The 18,529-nt window shown below is 35.7% G+C and overlaps 1 protein-coding gene across 1 annotated transcript in view; it reads left to right on the plus strand.

The window, feature by feature from the left end:
- LOC113507337 (nephrin-like) overlaps positions 1 to 16,519 on the plus strand; it is a gene marked incomplete at its 3' end in the record, with an annotated part of 39,567 nt that extends 23,048 nt beyond the window's left edge. The window contains exons 6-13 of the mRNA XM_026890199.1: positions 1,185 to 1,315; positions 2,479 to 2,638; positions 3,104 to 3,265; positions 3,720 to 3,854; positions 7,818 to 7,991; positions 9,258 to 9,407; positions 11,431 to 11,536; positions 16,383 to 16,519. Coding sequence (XP_026746000.1) covers positions 1,185 to 1,315; positions 2,479 to 2,638; positions 3,104 to 3,265; positions 3,720 to 3,854; positions 7,818 to 7,991; positions 9,258 to 9,407; positions 11,431 to 11,536; positions 16,383 to 16,519 — 1,155 coding nt within the window. The remainder of the gene's footprint in view (positions 1 to 1,184; positions 1,316 to 2,478; positions 2,639 to 3,103; positions 3,266 to 3,719; positions 3,855 to 7,817; positions 7,992 to 9,257; positions 9,408 to 11,430; positions 11,537 to 16,382) is intronic.
- Positions 16,520 to 18,529: the final 2,010 nt, after the last annotated feature.

An 18,529-nucleotide genomic window follows, 5' to 3' on the forward strand; every position in this document is an offset into this window, starting at 1 on the left:
TAGAAAGTTTGACCTAGGTAATAGACATGCCTAGTCATTTGGAAGTATAACCAATGAGTTGGGTTAATCGATAACATTGTTATTTTGTAACTCTTAACTGGAGTTCCAAAATAGATGTCAGTCTGCTTATTTAAGTTAAATTTCATTAGGAACTGAAAGCTATTTATAAGCATTTTAGTGTTCCAATGAAAGTATAGAAGGTTCAGTTTTTGTGTTTAAACGTGACAACATCCAAATGAGGAACGTCACGCGTTAAAACTGTTAAACAAAATAATATTATAGATTCGTTCCCTTACAATGTTTTCTGAAATCAAAACAACACGTTTTAAAAATCCAACCCTTTAAACACAAATAAAAACTTAATCAAATCACGGCCTATCTTCTAAATCCAGTCTGAACGAACCTATATTAGGTCATCGGTCCACCGGGCATCCAACACTTCGCAAAACAACTATTAATTGGAAACAAATCATTCCGTTAATCTTGATAAAACTGGAATAGCGAAAATCAATTTCTATTTTTATCATGAATGCCTGTTTACACAGCACTGACCGACAGAACCTTTTATTCTAGAGACTGTTTGACATCTGCTAATAGCAGCGTCGGCCTAATTACAGCTTGCGGCTTTTGTTACCTAATACGTAACCCGTGTTCCATTTACAATACGGTGCGATACGTGGTGCCTGTGCTCGGGTTTACCGGGATTGGTTGCCACAGGTAGACGGATGCTTCTAATGTTGTTAGAGTGATTTTCTGAGGATTATAGGGGAATTGAAATGATTTTAGGGGGTTTTTCGCGGTGTAACAATAAATGATGAAAAAATTGCGGTTGGGTAACGATTGATGGGTGCTTTTTTTTCATGAATATTTTCTTTAGATTGTTTGTAACTATAGTGTTATTGTTAATATCATACTTGGCTAATTTTTCTCTGATTTGTAACTGTAAGGTGTCACTCTTTTTTCAGGATTATTTTTTACGAGGTTTTTCTCGTAAAATATTCCTGAAAAAACATAACATCATGCTAGTGAAACAATTTAATTCAAATGAATTTAACAATCCCGTTTCATTTCTTCAAGCAAATAAATCCTGTCGATTTGAATTCAAAGGTTTTTTTTTGTATCAAAATCTTCAACTCTATCCCAATAGATTTAAGATCCAATAAATCTCTTTATTTCTCCAACAGATAAACCGGTCCTGACGATGTCGCTGGGCAGCACGCTTAACCCCAACGATATAAAAGAGGGTGATGATGTTTACTTCGAGTGCAACATCAAAGCCAACCCCAAGGAGCATCGCATCTCTTGGTATCATAACGTGAGTGAGTCGTGAACACTATGTTTTGAGACAAACAAAATTATGAAACTGAAATTTAAATTTTCTGAAAATTGTTACCATATTTTAAATAGATGTGTTTAGGAATTGACGGCACGGATAGACAAGTATTGGTCACCATGCCAAATCGTCTATGAGTGTCGTAACGACATCGACAGTTTGATCACATAAGACAAGCATACGTCTGATCTACGAATGCTTATTCTGGGTGTCTTTGTGCATGTGACTTAGATTTTTGTGAAACCCCCGCGATACAAGGATCTTTCATAGTTTCCGGAAAAACTTATGTCTTACTCCATCGACTCTTTGACTACGCGATCTGGCCCTATGATATTATTTACCCTGAATCATGCATTCCAAATTTCAATTTCGTAAATAAAATACAAAATATACTCATTTTCAAAAGTGGAGGTTCTTTGGATTGTCGAGGGGCTCGATTAAGGTAATTCTCAAGGTAGAGCCCCCTCAAGCAGAGTGGAGTGCGTTGGTCAAAGTTAAGAGGCTTCGGAGCCTAATGCTTAGGTAGCGTTTCATTCATACCTGTTGGTATATTATTTAGGGGATGTTTGATCTTTGGCTGATTATATTTGGGGAACTAAAAGCTTATGGCCTCGTGAAATGACCTCCACGCTAACTTTCGAATCTGATTTGGTTGTTTTTTGTTTTGATTCAGTTCCCGTAATTTGGACTATCAAACCAACCAGTGTTATCATCATTGTTAGATGTTGACTGAGCGTAATTCGACCTCATGCCAATATAACGAATTGGCGCTAGTACTGGTTGCCAGAGGACATGTTACATTTTAATTGTATTGAAAAAAACCTTGATTCTGTCAGGAGTTAGTGTACTGTTAACTTTTATTATTATCAGAACGTCGGAATCTTCACTCTTTTGGGCGTTTGTGTGTTCCGGAAAATATTTACCCACAAATTTAACTAGAATTATAGTACTGATTATGTTTTCGGAAATTAATTTTTAAAACAAAAATAGGTGGTTCCAGTAATTTTTTTATGCTTTAGTATATTTTAAGAATCCTTTTTTCGCTATAAACAGGAAAAAGGATAACATATTCCGATAGAACCTATTTCCAGGATGAAAGGTTATTTCAATTTTATTCAGCAAATAAAATATATACCCCTTTCTAGGACCAGCAAGTCAGTCAGAACATGTCATCGGGGGTATTCATCAGCACCAAGTCCCTTGTTCTTCAGCGGGTGACGAAGAGGGATGGGGGTCTGTACACCTGCAGGGCTGCCAACCAGATGGGAGAGTCTAGCAGTCAAGCTGTGTATCTGAGGGTGCAATGTAAGTCCAGCCTTAAAGATAGAGTAACCAGAAAAAGAATTTGTTGTCTGTTTCCCCTCATAAAACGCTTTTGAGTTTCAGGAGTGTAGTTTGGATTAAATTTTAAATTAGATTGTAAGCATAGGTTTACAGTGTTCCGGTAATGTTTTAATAAAATAATTTTGAATATAGAGCGCTCCGAAAATAGTTTTCACTTTAATCAGTAATGTAAAAGAAGTAGTTTTCTAAGCCCTCATTTTATAACTTCCATAATCCTATATTTTCCGTTACTACATTTTTTTATCCTGTTAAGTAAATAAGAAACACAATTAAATCTTGAAAACACCGGAGAAAAGATCTTACAGAAGTAGTTTTTAGATCCCACTTTTTACTTTAATAATATTTTGAATAAAATATAGATTTTTACTACATCATCCACAAACTTTATCACTTTAGACAAAATACCACAAGTACCCATTCCCACAGTTGCCCCAGTCTGCGCGCAACCATCCCCACTCCTAATTGGTGCGCGGTTGGACGAGCCGCTGCGCGTGCGCTGCACCGTCAACGCGGACCCCGCGGAGGTCACCTTCTACTGGCAGTTCAATAACAGCGGGGAAAGTTTTCAGGTGTCACCGGCTCGATATGGTAAGGTTTAGGGTTATGTCTAAGGACAACAGAGTTCCCTTATGAAATCCGACCTTGTCCGTTTTTCGGTCAAAAAAGTATTTTTTTTTTTGCATTTACTAACTGATTGATTATGGTTTTATGTTTTTTACCATTATCGAGAAAGTCATATTGTAGAAATGTTTTTTTGAACTGTTGTTCGTAGCTTTGGCGCACAGTGTTAAATATTGCGTTTGTTTTTAATAGTTGACTTTATCAGTACTTAAGTCCTTATGTCAATATTTTTTTAAATTAAACCCTTTTAAACCTACCCTATTTGGGTAGGTCAAAGCTGGGTATATTTTCTATAATATTCCTTCCAATATTGTATTTACATCAAAAAGCTTAATTCTACGAGAATATTTTACACACAACCAAGCTCAATTGGACCATCCAACATGGCTTAAATATAAAACACTGATTTATTTCCGCCCAGTGTCAACGGGCGGGACATCCAGTGAGCTGCGATATCGAGCGGCGAGTGAGCGGGACTACGGCGCGTTGCTATGCCGCGCGACAAACGCGGTCGGGCGGCAGAAGAGACCGTGTGTCTTCCAGATCGTTCCAGCAGGTATGTAGTGAGACTTCTCACACTTATTCCGCATTGTTCAAAGAAAAATGGAAATTGAGTGTAAATGTCCACTCGATTTCAATCAATGGTCTTTTTTAAGTATAAGTTAGAGAAAATAAAATAGAGTGGAAGAATTTAGCTTAGAGGTGCATTTTCATGCGGATAGCAGATCCAATGTATTTGCTTCATACCAGAAGACACAACACAACAAACAAGAATATAAAATAGAACCTAACATACAAGTAACAAATCTTCTTTCCAGGACATCACAAAACTAAAGCTAGGATCAAAATATACAAGTTTAAAAAATCTCTAATACAAAATCCCGACTTCGCTTACACTTTCAGAATTCCTCTAAACCTTTTCAGTTTCTAAGAAGAACGTTAATAGAACCTTGTTTTTTGTCGGAAAAAGGAATTATCCTAAAACAATATATCGAGCAGAAGGCTCCGCTGCCACGTCTGAGTTAATTAAAAAACAACCTTCTAAATGGTGTATGAAAACTGCCTTTTAATTGGCGAGAACCGGTTGTTCTTGTTAATAAGCTGATCTCTGGAACACGACAATCTAGGAATTTTAAATTAAGTGTAGAAATGCTTTATTTGTACATTCAACCATATTGCATTTGCTTTGTTTTTTTTATCTGCAATGTTTCTTTCGTAAACTGACCATAGATAAATATGCAGAGTAAGCTTTTCGTGTTTCCCTCGAATATTTCGGTATTTCAGCTTTTGTTTACTTACATGTTTTTGTGTCATTAACAAAATCATACGAAATATTTAAGTTTCCAATTTCTTGAATTATCATCAATCATTTAATTCTGTTACATCAAATCCATTCCAAAAATCAAAATAAGCCATTTAAAAATAACTCGTTTTCTATAATATGCCTTCCTTTTATTTTTTTTAAAAGAAGATATAAGTTATGATTTATACTTGCCCTGTTTTTTCCACATTTTCCATTGTATCTTCGCTCCTATTGGTCGCAGTTATAGTATATAGCCTAAAACCTTCCTCGATGAAGTGTCTGTTCAACACAAAAATATTTTTTCAATTTTAACCAATATTTCCTGAGATTAGCGCGTTCAAACAAACAAACAAACTCTTCAGCTTTATATACTAGTATAGAAGTATAGATTTCAATCTAGCAAAGTCAGCAAATCCCTGCAGCAAATCCCTCATTAAATAGTATCTTAATAATTGAATAAAATCTCTAAAAAGACTCTAAAGCAAAAATGAACCACAGATAATAATTACAAGAATGAAGAAGCACGAATGCACTTAGTTTAATGTCCTGTCCTTGGCGGCAAATTGCTACAATTCTAGAAAATTATTCCGTTAAAAAATGCAGTAATTTCTTGAAGGTCTGCACGGGAAGGTATTTTTATTGTCAGAGCATTCTCACGTAGTAAGTCATAAACTTGAAGAATTTAATCCGACTGAGGGTAGTACGATATTGATTTTATTGTTCATTGACTATTTATGTACAGAAAAGTTGTTAGATATTCTTCCGTATCTTTGAAAATGGGATAGAAATATTATTTGACAAATAATTAAATAGAATATATTTTGTAGGGTTTCGGCGAGGCTTAGGTAATTTTTTGTTGGTTTTCTCATAAACTTTTATTCTACGGTGTTAAAAATATGATAACACCTTGTCAGAGTACCATCCTTACTAATATTATAAATTCGAAAGTAACTCTATCCGACGGTCTGTCTGTTACGCTTTCACGTGTAAACCACTGAACCGATTTTAATGAAATTTGGTACAGAGGTAGAGTTGACCTTGAGAAAGAACATAGGTTTTTATCCCGGACTTTTGAAGAGTTCTCTTGGAAACGCGATATAACCGACCTCCAATCGGGCGAAGCCGCGGTCGAAAAGCTAGTATACCTATATACCCCGGTCGCATTTATTGTAAGAATATAAATATTTTAATCAACGAACTTTGCATTTAGTGCCATTTTATGGATACCACTACCAGGCTGAGTTCTAGTGAACCCTGATTTGAATTTCGGTAGAAATCTCACATTCGGTACTTCTGCTACCTCTATAAGAACAAATAAATAATGATCGAGTTTAGGCAACGGTTTTTACGGTCATATACTTGTTGGTAGGTGACAAATACCATCTACCATAATAATATCTATAATATGGAATACAAACAAAATAGTTTTAATTAACTTTTTCCACTTATTCATATACCTACAATTACAGCCTGTATTTCATCATAACAATGTTTTCCCTTTTATTCTACTAAAATAGTCTTTTAACGGTATCTAAAAAAACATTAAATTTCTTTATAACCTAGAATATTTAATATCTCTAGTGTTATCAATGTAAACGTTTACGAATATGTCAATAAACTTACTCCAATTGAATGGATGAGAAAACAGAACTGTTTTTCTTACATTACCATTTGAGTTCAATCGTTCCGTATGATTGTTTATTTTCACATCTTTATATATAGCACTAGTTTAAATAGATCTTCAGCCATATTTAAATGTCGCTTTAGGGCACTAAACCAATTTTCCAAAAGAGTTATGTCCTTTTTGTAAAAAGAAATGTTAGCTTATCATGTTTTTTTATGTAAAGGTAAATTTTTCTTTAACAATTCTACGGGTCCCTAAAATTCAGCAACACGATATGACTGGAGAGACTTCAGGCGCAAACATATTTTAACATTTGTCGTTTTAAATACGGAATCTGTGATATTTATCTCTAAAAAGGACGCAACATTTAAAAAAGTATTTGCTAGACTGGGGATTTAATGTTGGCAGTCATGTTGTTATTTGGCGAAGGTATTAAGATTCTGTCCCCAAAGAATAAAAATGGAACCCTAAGTAGGGAAGATATGATAACATTATTTTTATTTTTTATCGTCTTTGTAATTAACGCGAGTCAGTTACGATGAGATACGTCAACTGCCGATACTAAAACCAGAATTAATAATATAATTAGAATTTATGTTTACCTTTTCAAAATTGAAACTCGATAACATAAACAAAATCAAAGTCACAATAACTAATCATCCTACTTCGCAACTAATATTTATCTTCCATCAGATCGATATCGGAACGCTATAATAAAACTAAGCCCAACTCAACCGCTCAATCATTTTCATTTTGAAAATTAATAGAAATCTCTTCGGGAACCAATTAATCAAACTTGATCACACAGCCTTCGGTAGAGATAATTCGACTCCTAGAAACTGGTGTGTAAATTAATAATTTACCAAGTTAATTAAAACATTCCCGGGTTTCCCCGAAGTGATCGGTGACCTCGGTTCGCAGTCGGTTTTAAAATACGGCCGAACTTTTGCAATCGCGACTTGGGACCTATTTACAGGCTTACGACCGAACTTGCACTGCAAATTCTCATTTGAACGAATGGTTTGAACGTACGATACGTTTTTCCCGTTCGTTTTAGTTGGAGTACATTAGTAAGCTAGTTCACGAACTGCCTAAGTGTGTACAGAGTTTGGAAGTTTATAGCTGGTAAAGGAGCAACTTTCGACTGGTGAAGTGTTTATAGAAAATAATTGAGAGGTTTATACTTTTCCTGTTTTGTATTGGTGTGGAATGAAATGGTTTATTTTATTTGATATGTGACAGTAGAAAATATGTTACCTGTTGGATGTTGATAAGATTCATTAAATACCTTATACCTTTTTAAGGATAAAACTACTCATGAGAAGTTAGTTCCAATTCGTTTGCAAATATTCAAAATAATCTAACTACCTATTATATTTAAATAAATAAAAACGGTTCACCCAATTAAAGTGCGGAGGGGCCTGATACGCACGGGAGCTTTTTTACGCTCTTCCTCTTCGAATTGAGAACCTCTTCCTTTTTTTAAAACAAGATTCCGAATTGAAGTTCAAAAATCATTTTTTCAATCCACACAATATTATAATAAGTCAAATATACCCTACAAAGCAGCTAACTAGCCATTTTACCACCAGCTCGACCCTCATCACCGCGGAACTGCACAGCCAAGCGCCTGCTCCGAAACAACGAGCCCCACCTGTCCGTCAGATGTGTCGCAGGGTACGACGGAGGACTGAACCAGCACTTTACCCTGGACATCCTCGGGGAAAACGGGAGGGTCCTGGCTAATACCACTGCGAACTTTGTTGGTAAGTTACCATGGCAACTGCTTTCTTACTTATTCTCTTGACTATTAGTTGTCGGTTTCTCAAAGGTTAATTATTTTTTGGAACACACCGAACTTAAGTTAATCTCCATTGTTTATCATTGTGTATCGTGGCAATGTGAGTATTTCTGGCAGATTTGGGTCATTCAATAAATATTATATGAGACCCTCAAGTTTTAATAAAGACAAATAATGCTATTTATGACAAGATGTCAACCGCGCCTCATGCTGTAAAAGAAGCTTGCAAATAATGCCCTCAATTAAACTTCATTTATTTCATACAATCATCCCAATAATACAGACATCGAGGTACCACTTTTGTGAACTCCAAATCCAATAACAAATATCATTAATATCATATTCACACAAAACCAATGTAGCATTAATATTTAAAACGACCGAATGTCCAACCCTCGTACCATGATCTCTTAAAACACGCCGCCATCATTGCCAAAGCGAGACGAAGATATACAGAGTATAGTTCTATCTCGCTTCCACATTACCAACAGTAGCTATTGTTGAGTTCGTGGTGAGCGCACAGTAATTGGTTTCATTCAATACGGGTATCATAACTGTCAGTCTGTACTTTTACATAATAAGACTTAATGAAACATGTCCGTATGATGCATGTCCTAGGTTGTAGACACTGATGAGGAAATTAATTAATTTTGGCTGTGCGTTATTTGAAACTCGAGTTGCATTCAACGGAAATTTTCGATGGATTTGTGTAAACATCACTAATTTGATCTGTACAGATATATAATATACTAGCTGTTGCCCGCGACTTCGCCCGCGTGGTTAGAGGAAATTGCGACGAATAGCGGAGATTTAAACTATCCTGTCTCTCAAGTTGGATCGAACTGCACATGGTGTGCCAATTTTATTATAATCGGTTAAGTGGTTTAAGAGTCCATTGAGGACAAACATTGTGACACGAGATTTATATATATTAAGATGTTGTCTTAAATAGGTGTCGGATGTCGATTTCGTGTTTCGCGAGATGGCCCTACTAGTTTTGGGTAGCTGACTAGTAGAGTCACGAGTCGAAACGACTTCCAAACGCTCAAAGGGATTCCGGTGGAGTCCTAAACTAGTCGGGCAATCCCGATAAGCACGGGAAAATATAAAATTTTGTAGTCCCAAAAAACTATCCATGTCATGTTCAAAGGCGCATGTTACCTCTCATCGTAAAAAATATGCCACCCTATTTAGCAAGACCTCCATGCTAAAACCAACCTTCCTTTCCCAGACCTAGTGGTATGGTTCAACATAAGCTGGTCAGCTGTGGAGTCTTTGGAAGACGATGAAGACTTAGCAGTGACGGCTCGCAACAGTAAGGGCGCTTCGGATCCCGTGCTGCTGAGGGACCTCGTCTTCAGAGATGCTGAGAAAAGAGCAGGTGAGATAGCATAGTTGGAATTTGCTTTAAATGTACTGGATTACTAGCTGATTATCAGATCTTCGTACCAACAACAAGTTATAGGAATTGATGATAACAATACAGACAAAAATACAAGATTGAAGTATATCAAACCATCCTATCGTTCAAGTTGTTTCGACTTCACGGAAAGCCGAGTGGTTGAGGTCACTATACAAAACCCACTGCGCACCACGTAGGTCGCGGGTTCGATCCCCAAGACAAGCATTTGTGTCATCCAGAGGCTTGCTTTGAGTGTGAGTGTCTTTGTGCATGTGACATGGATGTTTGTGAAACCTGTCTTTTTTTGAAACTACACTTGCTCATGCTGTGCAAATTTGATCAAAATCTGTTTTGTAGTTTATGAGCTGTCCAAAACGTGACGCGTAATTTATGTTTATACTAGCTGACTTGGTGAACTACTGTAGCTCCTGACATTCGATGATAAGAAAACAGACAAAAATATAAAAAAAAAAATTATCTTAGCTTCTGAAAGTCTTACTTACTGCCTTTTGGCTGACCTTTTGTTTCGGGAATCCTTGCGATACCACTATTGTTATTTCGCAGAAAAATAATGTTTTTGCTAAGTAGATGCATCCATTTTATATTCTTTATCGAGAGTAAGTAGTGGTTTTTTTAGTACCAACTTGTGACAAGCTCTTTGTTTTTGAATTCCGGTCTATTCCTGATTATTTTTATAATGCTGGTTTTATGAACAAAAGCCAGTTTTATGAACTCATTGAAAATATTTCATCAAGATCAGTAAAAGTGACTGCTTCCATTATTCGAGTAGATTGTTATTAGCATTAGGTGAGACAATACAAAACTTATACAATCGCATCGTTCATACGTATACAACTCACGTCTTTCCGTCTAATAAAAGGACCGGGAAACTGAGAAATACAAGTGTTGGACACAACTGACATTGTACAGTTGACAACCAATTAGGGCAATTTCTTTTTCCTTCGTTAGACGCAGGTATATCTTCATTTACCAGAACGTTGGGCAGTTGACAGTTCGTATGTCTGATTGTTAAAGTTTTTGACAGAAACGTCTCTACATTTCTACTAGTTTTGAATAGTGTTTGGAAAGTATATTTATCCCCTGCTTGTGTATTCTTCTTGTTTTAGTCGATTTTTGTAAGCTAAATAAAGCCACTTCTTAACCAACGACCAAAGAGGTGTTATAAGTTTAGCGAGCCTGTCCGTCTATCTGTGAGTGTGTTTGTGTGTGGCATCATAGCTTCCGAACAGGTTGAGCGATTTTACTTTAGTTTGTTTTTATTGAAGTTGAATTATGTTCGAGTGTTTCTAAGAACACTCAAATGTCAAAAATTAAAAAAAAAACTTTTCCTTTTGACATCTGTATGCCTTGATCACTAGCTTTCTTTTACACATTCCCTTGAAACTATTTCCCCTAAATAATTATAATCAAATAACATCCGGGAAAGTGAAATACTAACCAGTAAGAGGGAAGGGTCGGCCCTTATTACCCGGGACGAATTCGGACGTCGCAGAGCTGTGAATACGTAACCCTGTACGTAATAGTACACCTAATGATCTATAGGGCTAATAAGCACTTGATACTAATTATACATGATTGGGGTTTGAACATGTATGTAAAAGTTCAGTGTCTGGACTACGTTGAAGTGGAATTGGACACGTTTGTCTTATACCAATTAGCCAATGGGCAAAAATTACCACCCAATAGTTAATGACACAAAACCGACGTCAGCGAAGCAGACACAGACGGAGATGGCGGGATGACTTGGTTCTTACCGAACAGGTCACTCGCAGCTCATGAGTGAGACAAGTTTACGAAGAGTAGGGAGGCCTTTGTCCAGCTGTGGGAGATTCCAGGCTAGTAATAATAGTGTCTAGACTGCAGACAAAGTGAGCGTCGATGAGAATTTCTCTTCTAAACCAAGAAAAAAGTCTTCGATCCATTTTTTTTACAATATATTTTTTATATATTTTTGTACTTATGTTAGTTTTCTTTGTAACAGAGAGTACAACTCGAGCGGAGACCAAGTTTCCTGCAGCCGCCGCGCTGGCGGCACTCGCTGCTATTCTCACAGCGGCAGGCGCCATCGTCGTGTTAGCTGTGCGCAAGTAAGTATACAAAAACGCCTGCAAAAAAGCTACAGCAAAAAATCTGTTTATAAATTATCGTGAAAGTAGGAAGTGTTGCAGTAAAATGTTTAGGAATTGCAAAATTAGAGAATGTTAATTAAATAGAACAAAACAGTTAACATTTTTTTAACTAAGTAGTTTTTTTCTGGCATACTTTTATTGACCAGCCTGTTGGTCTGGTGGTTAATGGCCCTGACTGCTGTATCTTCCGAAGGTCGTGGGTTAATTTTCACCAGAACAAATGCTTGTGTGATGCTCACGATCATTATTTTATTCTGTATCTGGGTGCAAATTATCTGTCTAACTTAGTAACAATACAAACTTCTCGTATTTTGAGACTAGAACACTCGTTGTGTGAAATTTAAGAAGAATAAGTTGTGTAGTATTATTTTAATTGTTTTTCCAAACAATTATTTCTGCATTTTTCCATATATTTTTTTTCATTTCTGTGCTATTTCCCAAGCTATAAACCAGTAAGTAAGTTAGTCTTTATTACATCATCAATAGCTTATTTTGTTACAACGTATGTACCTAAATTCCACGGATACTTAAAGACTAGCCTACAAACATCCCTAAGCAACGAATCCACACCGTAGTACCTAAATAAAACACCAGAAGAATCTCCAACATGAAATTATAAAAGAGTTCTTTCGCCTCGAACAGACAATACATTGAAATTAATCTTTTGCACAAAAGATTTATAGAAAGGTAGACATGTGTTAGTCGGGAACAATGGAGCGAGTGATTAGAAAGCTTAGTCTATTGATGCAGCTCACTAATTAGGTCTCAGCTCATGATTCATGAAAGGGAAAAAGACATGAAAGTAGATAATAGCTGCAAACCACACAGCTTCTGGATAAAGGCTGGATTGTTTTAGCGTTTCGGAGGTGTTTTTCTGGGGTTCAGTACCCAAAATGTATAAACGGAACTGTATTATTAAGGTTTCGCTATCTTTTCGTCTGTCCGTCGTCTGTATCCAGACCAAAACTCATGAACTTTGACACGTAAATATTTTTTTTTACATATACACGGTGATTTTTTAGTCGTCTTACAAAAGGAGCCCAGTTCATGTATCCTACGTAAAATACCCCTAGGCGCGATTATTATTTTTTATCATCAACGAAGACAATAAGTATGAAAAAAAATTAAACAAGAGAAATTTGAAAATACTCTTAAAAATGATCAAAACGCCGCCGCCCAAGCCCCTCACCATTGTTACAACATTGGACCGCGCTAGCAGCAGAGCTGTGGTTCTAAAAAACTACGAATTGCATCATAATATTGAATAAAAATTGCATTTTAAATTTATTCAAATCTCATAAATACCTATTTTTTTATCATGAACGTGTTCTAGTCATTGGATACACGAACGGGGCTGCTTTTTTAAGACGACTAAAAAATCACAGTGTATTATGATGTATTTTTGTTGCCGTTTAAGAATAAATAATAAAAACTTGTTACTCTAAGTACAAGATGAAAACCTCAGTAAATCTTCGAATGCAATGATTTAAACAGAACTTAAGCTCTTTTCTTAGGAAAATATTTAGCAATGTAGGTAAGTATGTATAACCTGTTTCTTGGAATTTGGCTAGATATTTATTAGGTAAGATTTTATAAGATATTTTATATCCCTTTCATCTCTGATACTTTGTTTTTTGCCTAGAACGTATTGAATTGCAGAATCCATTACCAGAATATTATTTCAGGTTATTAAATAAAATAACTACCATAAATGTACAATATAGCTCATTCTCGTGCAAGAAATTTCGTTAATAATACTGCTTGCCTTTCAAGAAAAAGTTAGAGCAACACATTTAAATTTGATTAAAGGGTAATTGCTATACGTAAAATACCAGGCGCTTTGCTATATACTCTGAGATTTTAAAATACATCACGATTATGGTGCTAGCAAAGTCAAGTTCTGTTGAAAAACTAATGCTGTAGTATTTTTTTCATTAAATAATCACAGCCTATTCCACATCAAAAATCACCCATCCAAATTGATCAGCAAAAACAGAGACCGTATTTTCTTATAGATTATTTTTTAAACGACTCCCATATTAAGGAATTTAATACTCGTGTCCCTCGTGTACATCGGACCCACGACAAATCGCACTCATACGGTTTGGCGAAAACACAATGTGCCCAGTACTGGGTCTGTTCAATCACGTACAACAAATATAGGTTTATAGAGGCATCTACAGTCAAGGCACCTAATAAATTTCCTTTAAGCAATTACCTGACCCACCCAAGATATGTTGAGACCGTATTATTATTACGTACTCAATTGTTATTTAAGATAAAGCCTCGATTAATGCCTGTTGGCATCCCGCCAGCACTAAGTTTCAGCAACTCGGTGGTCTAGACTCATTGTAGTCAGAACCTATTCTCTTAATCAGTATTTAGTAAAATGTTAAGGCAATGTGGTTTCTTGGTGTAATTTATTAAGGAGATTTGTAGGCGTTGAGAAGGAATTACTATTATAATACTACGTTAGAATAGATATAATAGGCAAGAGAATGGCATTAACGAAGGGAAGTATATGCCCAGCAGTATTCGAGGCTGATGACGATGATGTAGACGAATCGCACATATTTGTTAGTTTAATTAAATTGCTTTTCTCCTTGCTTTCTTTTAATCACCTCATGGCTGTTGACGTGACTTAACACATCCTTGGAAAATCTTATATGTGATGGTTTCCGAACTATATTTTCTGTTGGTCTAGTGGATAGTGGCCCTGACTGCTATACCGGAGGTCGTGGTTTAGATAGAGAAAAGTTCGTCTGGTGAGCAAAATCATTTGTGCTGTATATTTTTGTAATCCCCACTACTATTATAAATGTAAATGTGAAATTAAATTATTTTTACTGCAAATAGGATATATCCTCACTTTTACATGTCTTTTTTGAGTACGCTGGAGTCGACGATGTATGTATGTTTGCTCACGTGAAAAATGCTTAAGCGATCGTCATGTCACTTTGCACGCATGATCTATGAGGGATTAAAAGTAACATAATTATTGTTGTTTTATTCAACACTAGCTGTTGCCCGCGACTTCGTCCCCGTGGGTAAAAGATATAAGTTATGATTTATACCTGCCCTGTTTTTTTCACATCTTCGTTCCTATTAGTCACAGCGTGATGGTTTAAAGACTAAAGCCTTCCTCGATGAATGGTCTATTCATCACAAAAAGATTTTTTCAATTTGGACCAGTAGTTAATGAGATTAGCGCGTTCAAACAAACAAACAAACTCTTCACCTTTATATATATATATTAGTATATATATTAGTATATAGATAAAACATATTATGCTTTACTGCGATATTCCACGCGGGTCTAGCCGCGGGCGACCGTTAGTTTAACAGCTTAATGTATGTAGGTATTTAGAAATGTATAAGTAAGATTATCATAATTCAAGCTTTGCTTAGTTTGAGAGCTTGCTTTGTATGAAAGTTGTGGAATACTATATTATAGCATCCCGTAGGCGTATTCATGCCAGTCTCTGCCATCTTTTGTCTGTCCTGTCATTGATAGGTACAAATATGATGCGGTTAATAGTCTGTAGCCAAAGAACGGACATAAGCTTCTTTTTTAACTGAAAAAAGGGTCGTAAGGAGTGTAATGGGAGTCAAAGCTTTTAGGGGGACAGGGGTCAATTCTTAATTTTATCCCGGCATTTAAACAGAAATGGGCACAATCGCGCGTTGTAAACAGAAGTCCACTCGGACGGAGTCACGGGCAACAGCCAGATTATACGTCGTTTTTAAATATTATAAATTATACTTATATCTATACTAATATATAAAGCTGAAGAATTTGTTTGTTTGAACGCGCTAATCTCGGGAACTACTGGTCCAAATTGATTTTTTTTTTGTGTTGAATAGACCATTCATGGAGACAGGCTTTAGGCTATAAACCATCACGCCGCGACTAATAGGAGCGAAGATACAATGTGAAATTTTATGTGTACAATGGAAAATGTGAAAAAAACAGGGCAGGTATAAATCATAACTTATATCTTCTGCCCACGGGGACGAAGTCGCGGGCAACAGCTAGTTAATTGTAAATCTAAACGGGAAACAAAACACAGTAGTACGCACTATTAGATATTGTTATTGTTTGTTTCCAGATCATTTGTATGGTTCTCATACATTGTATGGCTTCCTTACATGAATACTAATTATACATTCCGTTGATAAACCAAACATCAATGATTTACAATTGCGTTGTTTATTAATTGAATTAAATCCTATTTGTTTTGAATCTTGTTGTACCATAACGTCATTGGGGATGTGTGAAAGAGATACCGGTCTATGCCGTGTATTGCTCTATCTCGCTTTCGCAGCCGTTAAAATATGACTTTAAGAATTGGCGGTAGTAACCTCTCTGTTTTCTGAGTAACTAATTGTTAATCGCTTTTTGGTAATTAACAAAGTGAAATTAATATATTTCGTAGATATTTTACCGTCACTTAGGTTGATGTAAAAATGCGGTATGAGTAGGTAATGTGTGAGAAGAAAATTTAATTTTGTTGAAAATATAGCTTTAGTAAGTCGGTTATGAAAGTTGTCAAGTGCTAGTTAGACTTAAGACTTTGAGTACATCAATCACACTGGCACGGCTACAAGTCGTCCCACCATTTTTATGCATATTTTGTTAATTATTGATTTTTTTTTCTAATAGGTACAGAAGGGGCATTTAAAACACCGGGTATTTAATAAAATTCAACATTTTCCTAAATACATTCAAAATTGTACTTTATGCGATTAAAGTTAAGTTTTAAATTAGGATGCTCAAGAATAACCTAAGTTTTTGTTCCCACAGGCGATCTGAAACAACTTCGACCAGTAAACGGCCATCGCAAAGCGTAGTGCAAGTAGACGCTCAAGGAAGGAGGTTCCTAATCGCTTACCCTTCGGAGAAACTCGAAACCAAACCTGACATTCTCAACCCTAAAGCTGGTACGTTAAGCTCACTTTTCAATAGCAAGAATACCTCTGTAATATTTTAATTTTAATAAAGGATCAGTTTGTAGTTTAATTAAATGTAAGGCTGTTGCTTAGACAAATAATGGAGTTGCAGGAAATGAGATAATATGCTGTTCATTTTGTAAAACTTGTTGAAAAATAGAGGAGAAAATGTATCTCTTTGTGTACAAGACCTCGTTTTTTTTATAATTAGAGATCTTCAACTGTCATTTAAAGAGTTGAGTTGAAGTTACCAGGCCAGGATAACATATGTATGAAAAGTTTTTTTATGTGCGTTATAATGAGTTCTAGCGAATAAATTACAAATGGGTTATGAAAAATAGATGTAGCAGCAAATTTCATGAGAACCGGTCAAACCGTTTCGGAGGAGTTCAATACTATATTACAAGAATTTATTAAAGATTTATCTACGGAACCCTTGGTTAGGCGTCACAATCTGCAATCGTCGATCAGAACCCTACGGGCGGCCGTATGACGGAACACGTTCAATCTCGCCTTATGTGTGAATAAACAAAGTCTTCGGACCTTTATCTCGAGAGCGTTCCATCCTGCTTTATGGTAACAACAGTTGTTTCACTATGATTTGTTTTGTTTTTATCTGTATGGAAGGTTTTTTTTGTCTTGGGTTTACTTTTCTTGTGATGAGGATGTTTATAAGCTGTGCCAAACGTTTGCGTTGATAATTGTAGCATATTCAGACAGCTCCTGTCAGGGATCTTTATTAAAATTTTACCACGATCAATTTACTTTTGTTAATGACAATTTTTTTATGTAATCACAAGCATCATTGGAAGCTGCATCTAGTCGTAAAAGGTTGTATTTATAATAAACCAATGCAACGGTTTACTCACGAGTATTCATTGGGATTTTCCGACTAGTTTCGGACCCAACGGGAGTCCTAAGTCATCATTTGATTGGATTCGTGAATAACATTTACATTCGAAGTAAATGTTATGTTTTTGCCGGTATCTTGATAGCATGCATAAAAGTGAATTTCCGTAACTATTTTGCAATTTCCAGTTATCAATATAATCGGATGATGTTTTAATTATACTAACAGTGTCAGGTAACTGTTTCTGCAGATTAGCATATTAATTAAACTATTAAGGATAACACGAGTATTCTTCGTAAATTGTAGAACATTTAGGATAGTAATAGCAATATTTAGGAGAATTGTTACTTGCTTAAATAGCTATGTTGCATTTATGCAGAATTTTCTTCTTTAGCTGTTTCAATTTATAAAGGAAAAGACTTTTGCTCAAAAGGTGGGGATTTGATGATAAGCTTTTTTTCTCTTTACGAAACCTAAGTGCAGGAGTCCTTAATTAAAAATTATTGGCTCCGGACTGCCCCAATACCATGACTAACTATTGATAATAGCTTTTCGAAAATTAGAAAATACAGAGATACCTCATAGAGATGTACCTACCCTTCAAAAAAAGTCACAAAGCTTACCTCTTTATCTATACTAATATATAAAGCTGAAGAGTTTGGTTTGTTTGAACGCGCTAATCTCAGGAACTACTGGTTCGATTTGAAAAATTATTTTTGTGTTGAATCGACTATTTATCACGGAAGGCTATAGGCTATATAACATCACGCTGCGACTAATAGGAGCGAAGATACAATGGAAAATGTAGAAAAAACGGGGAAAAATTCTAACCACGTGGACGAAGTCGCGGGCAACAGCTAGTAATACATAATAGTATAAATGAGGAACTTCACCATATTTCTACTGAACTCGCTTTTCAATCCTTACTTCAAATATTTGCACTACACTAGTACAATACTAATTAACCACCAATTAAATTAAATCTATTTACAAAACAATACCACTAACACTCGCGCCAAATAATATGAGTATTCCATTAAATATTACTAAAGTGACTTCACACGTTGAAAATGAAATTCACAAGTTTTGTTAATTACAATCGGGCAATACCCAATATGGCGGCCGTTACATAGCCAGCATCAATAAATTAG

Source organism: Trichoplusia ni, unplaced genomic scaffold (genome assembly GCF_003590095.1).
Source record: "Trichoplusia ni isolate ovarian cell line Hi5 unplaced genomic scaffold, tn1 tig00001676, whole genome shotgun sequence".
In the NCBI taxonomy this organism is placed as follows: domain Eukaryota; kingdom Metazoa; phylum Arthropoda; class Insecta; order Lepidoptera; family Noctuidae; genus Trichoplusia; species Trichoplusia ni.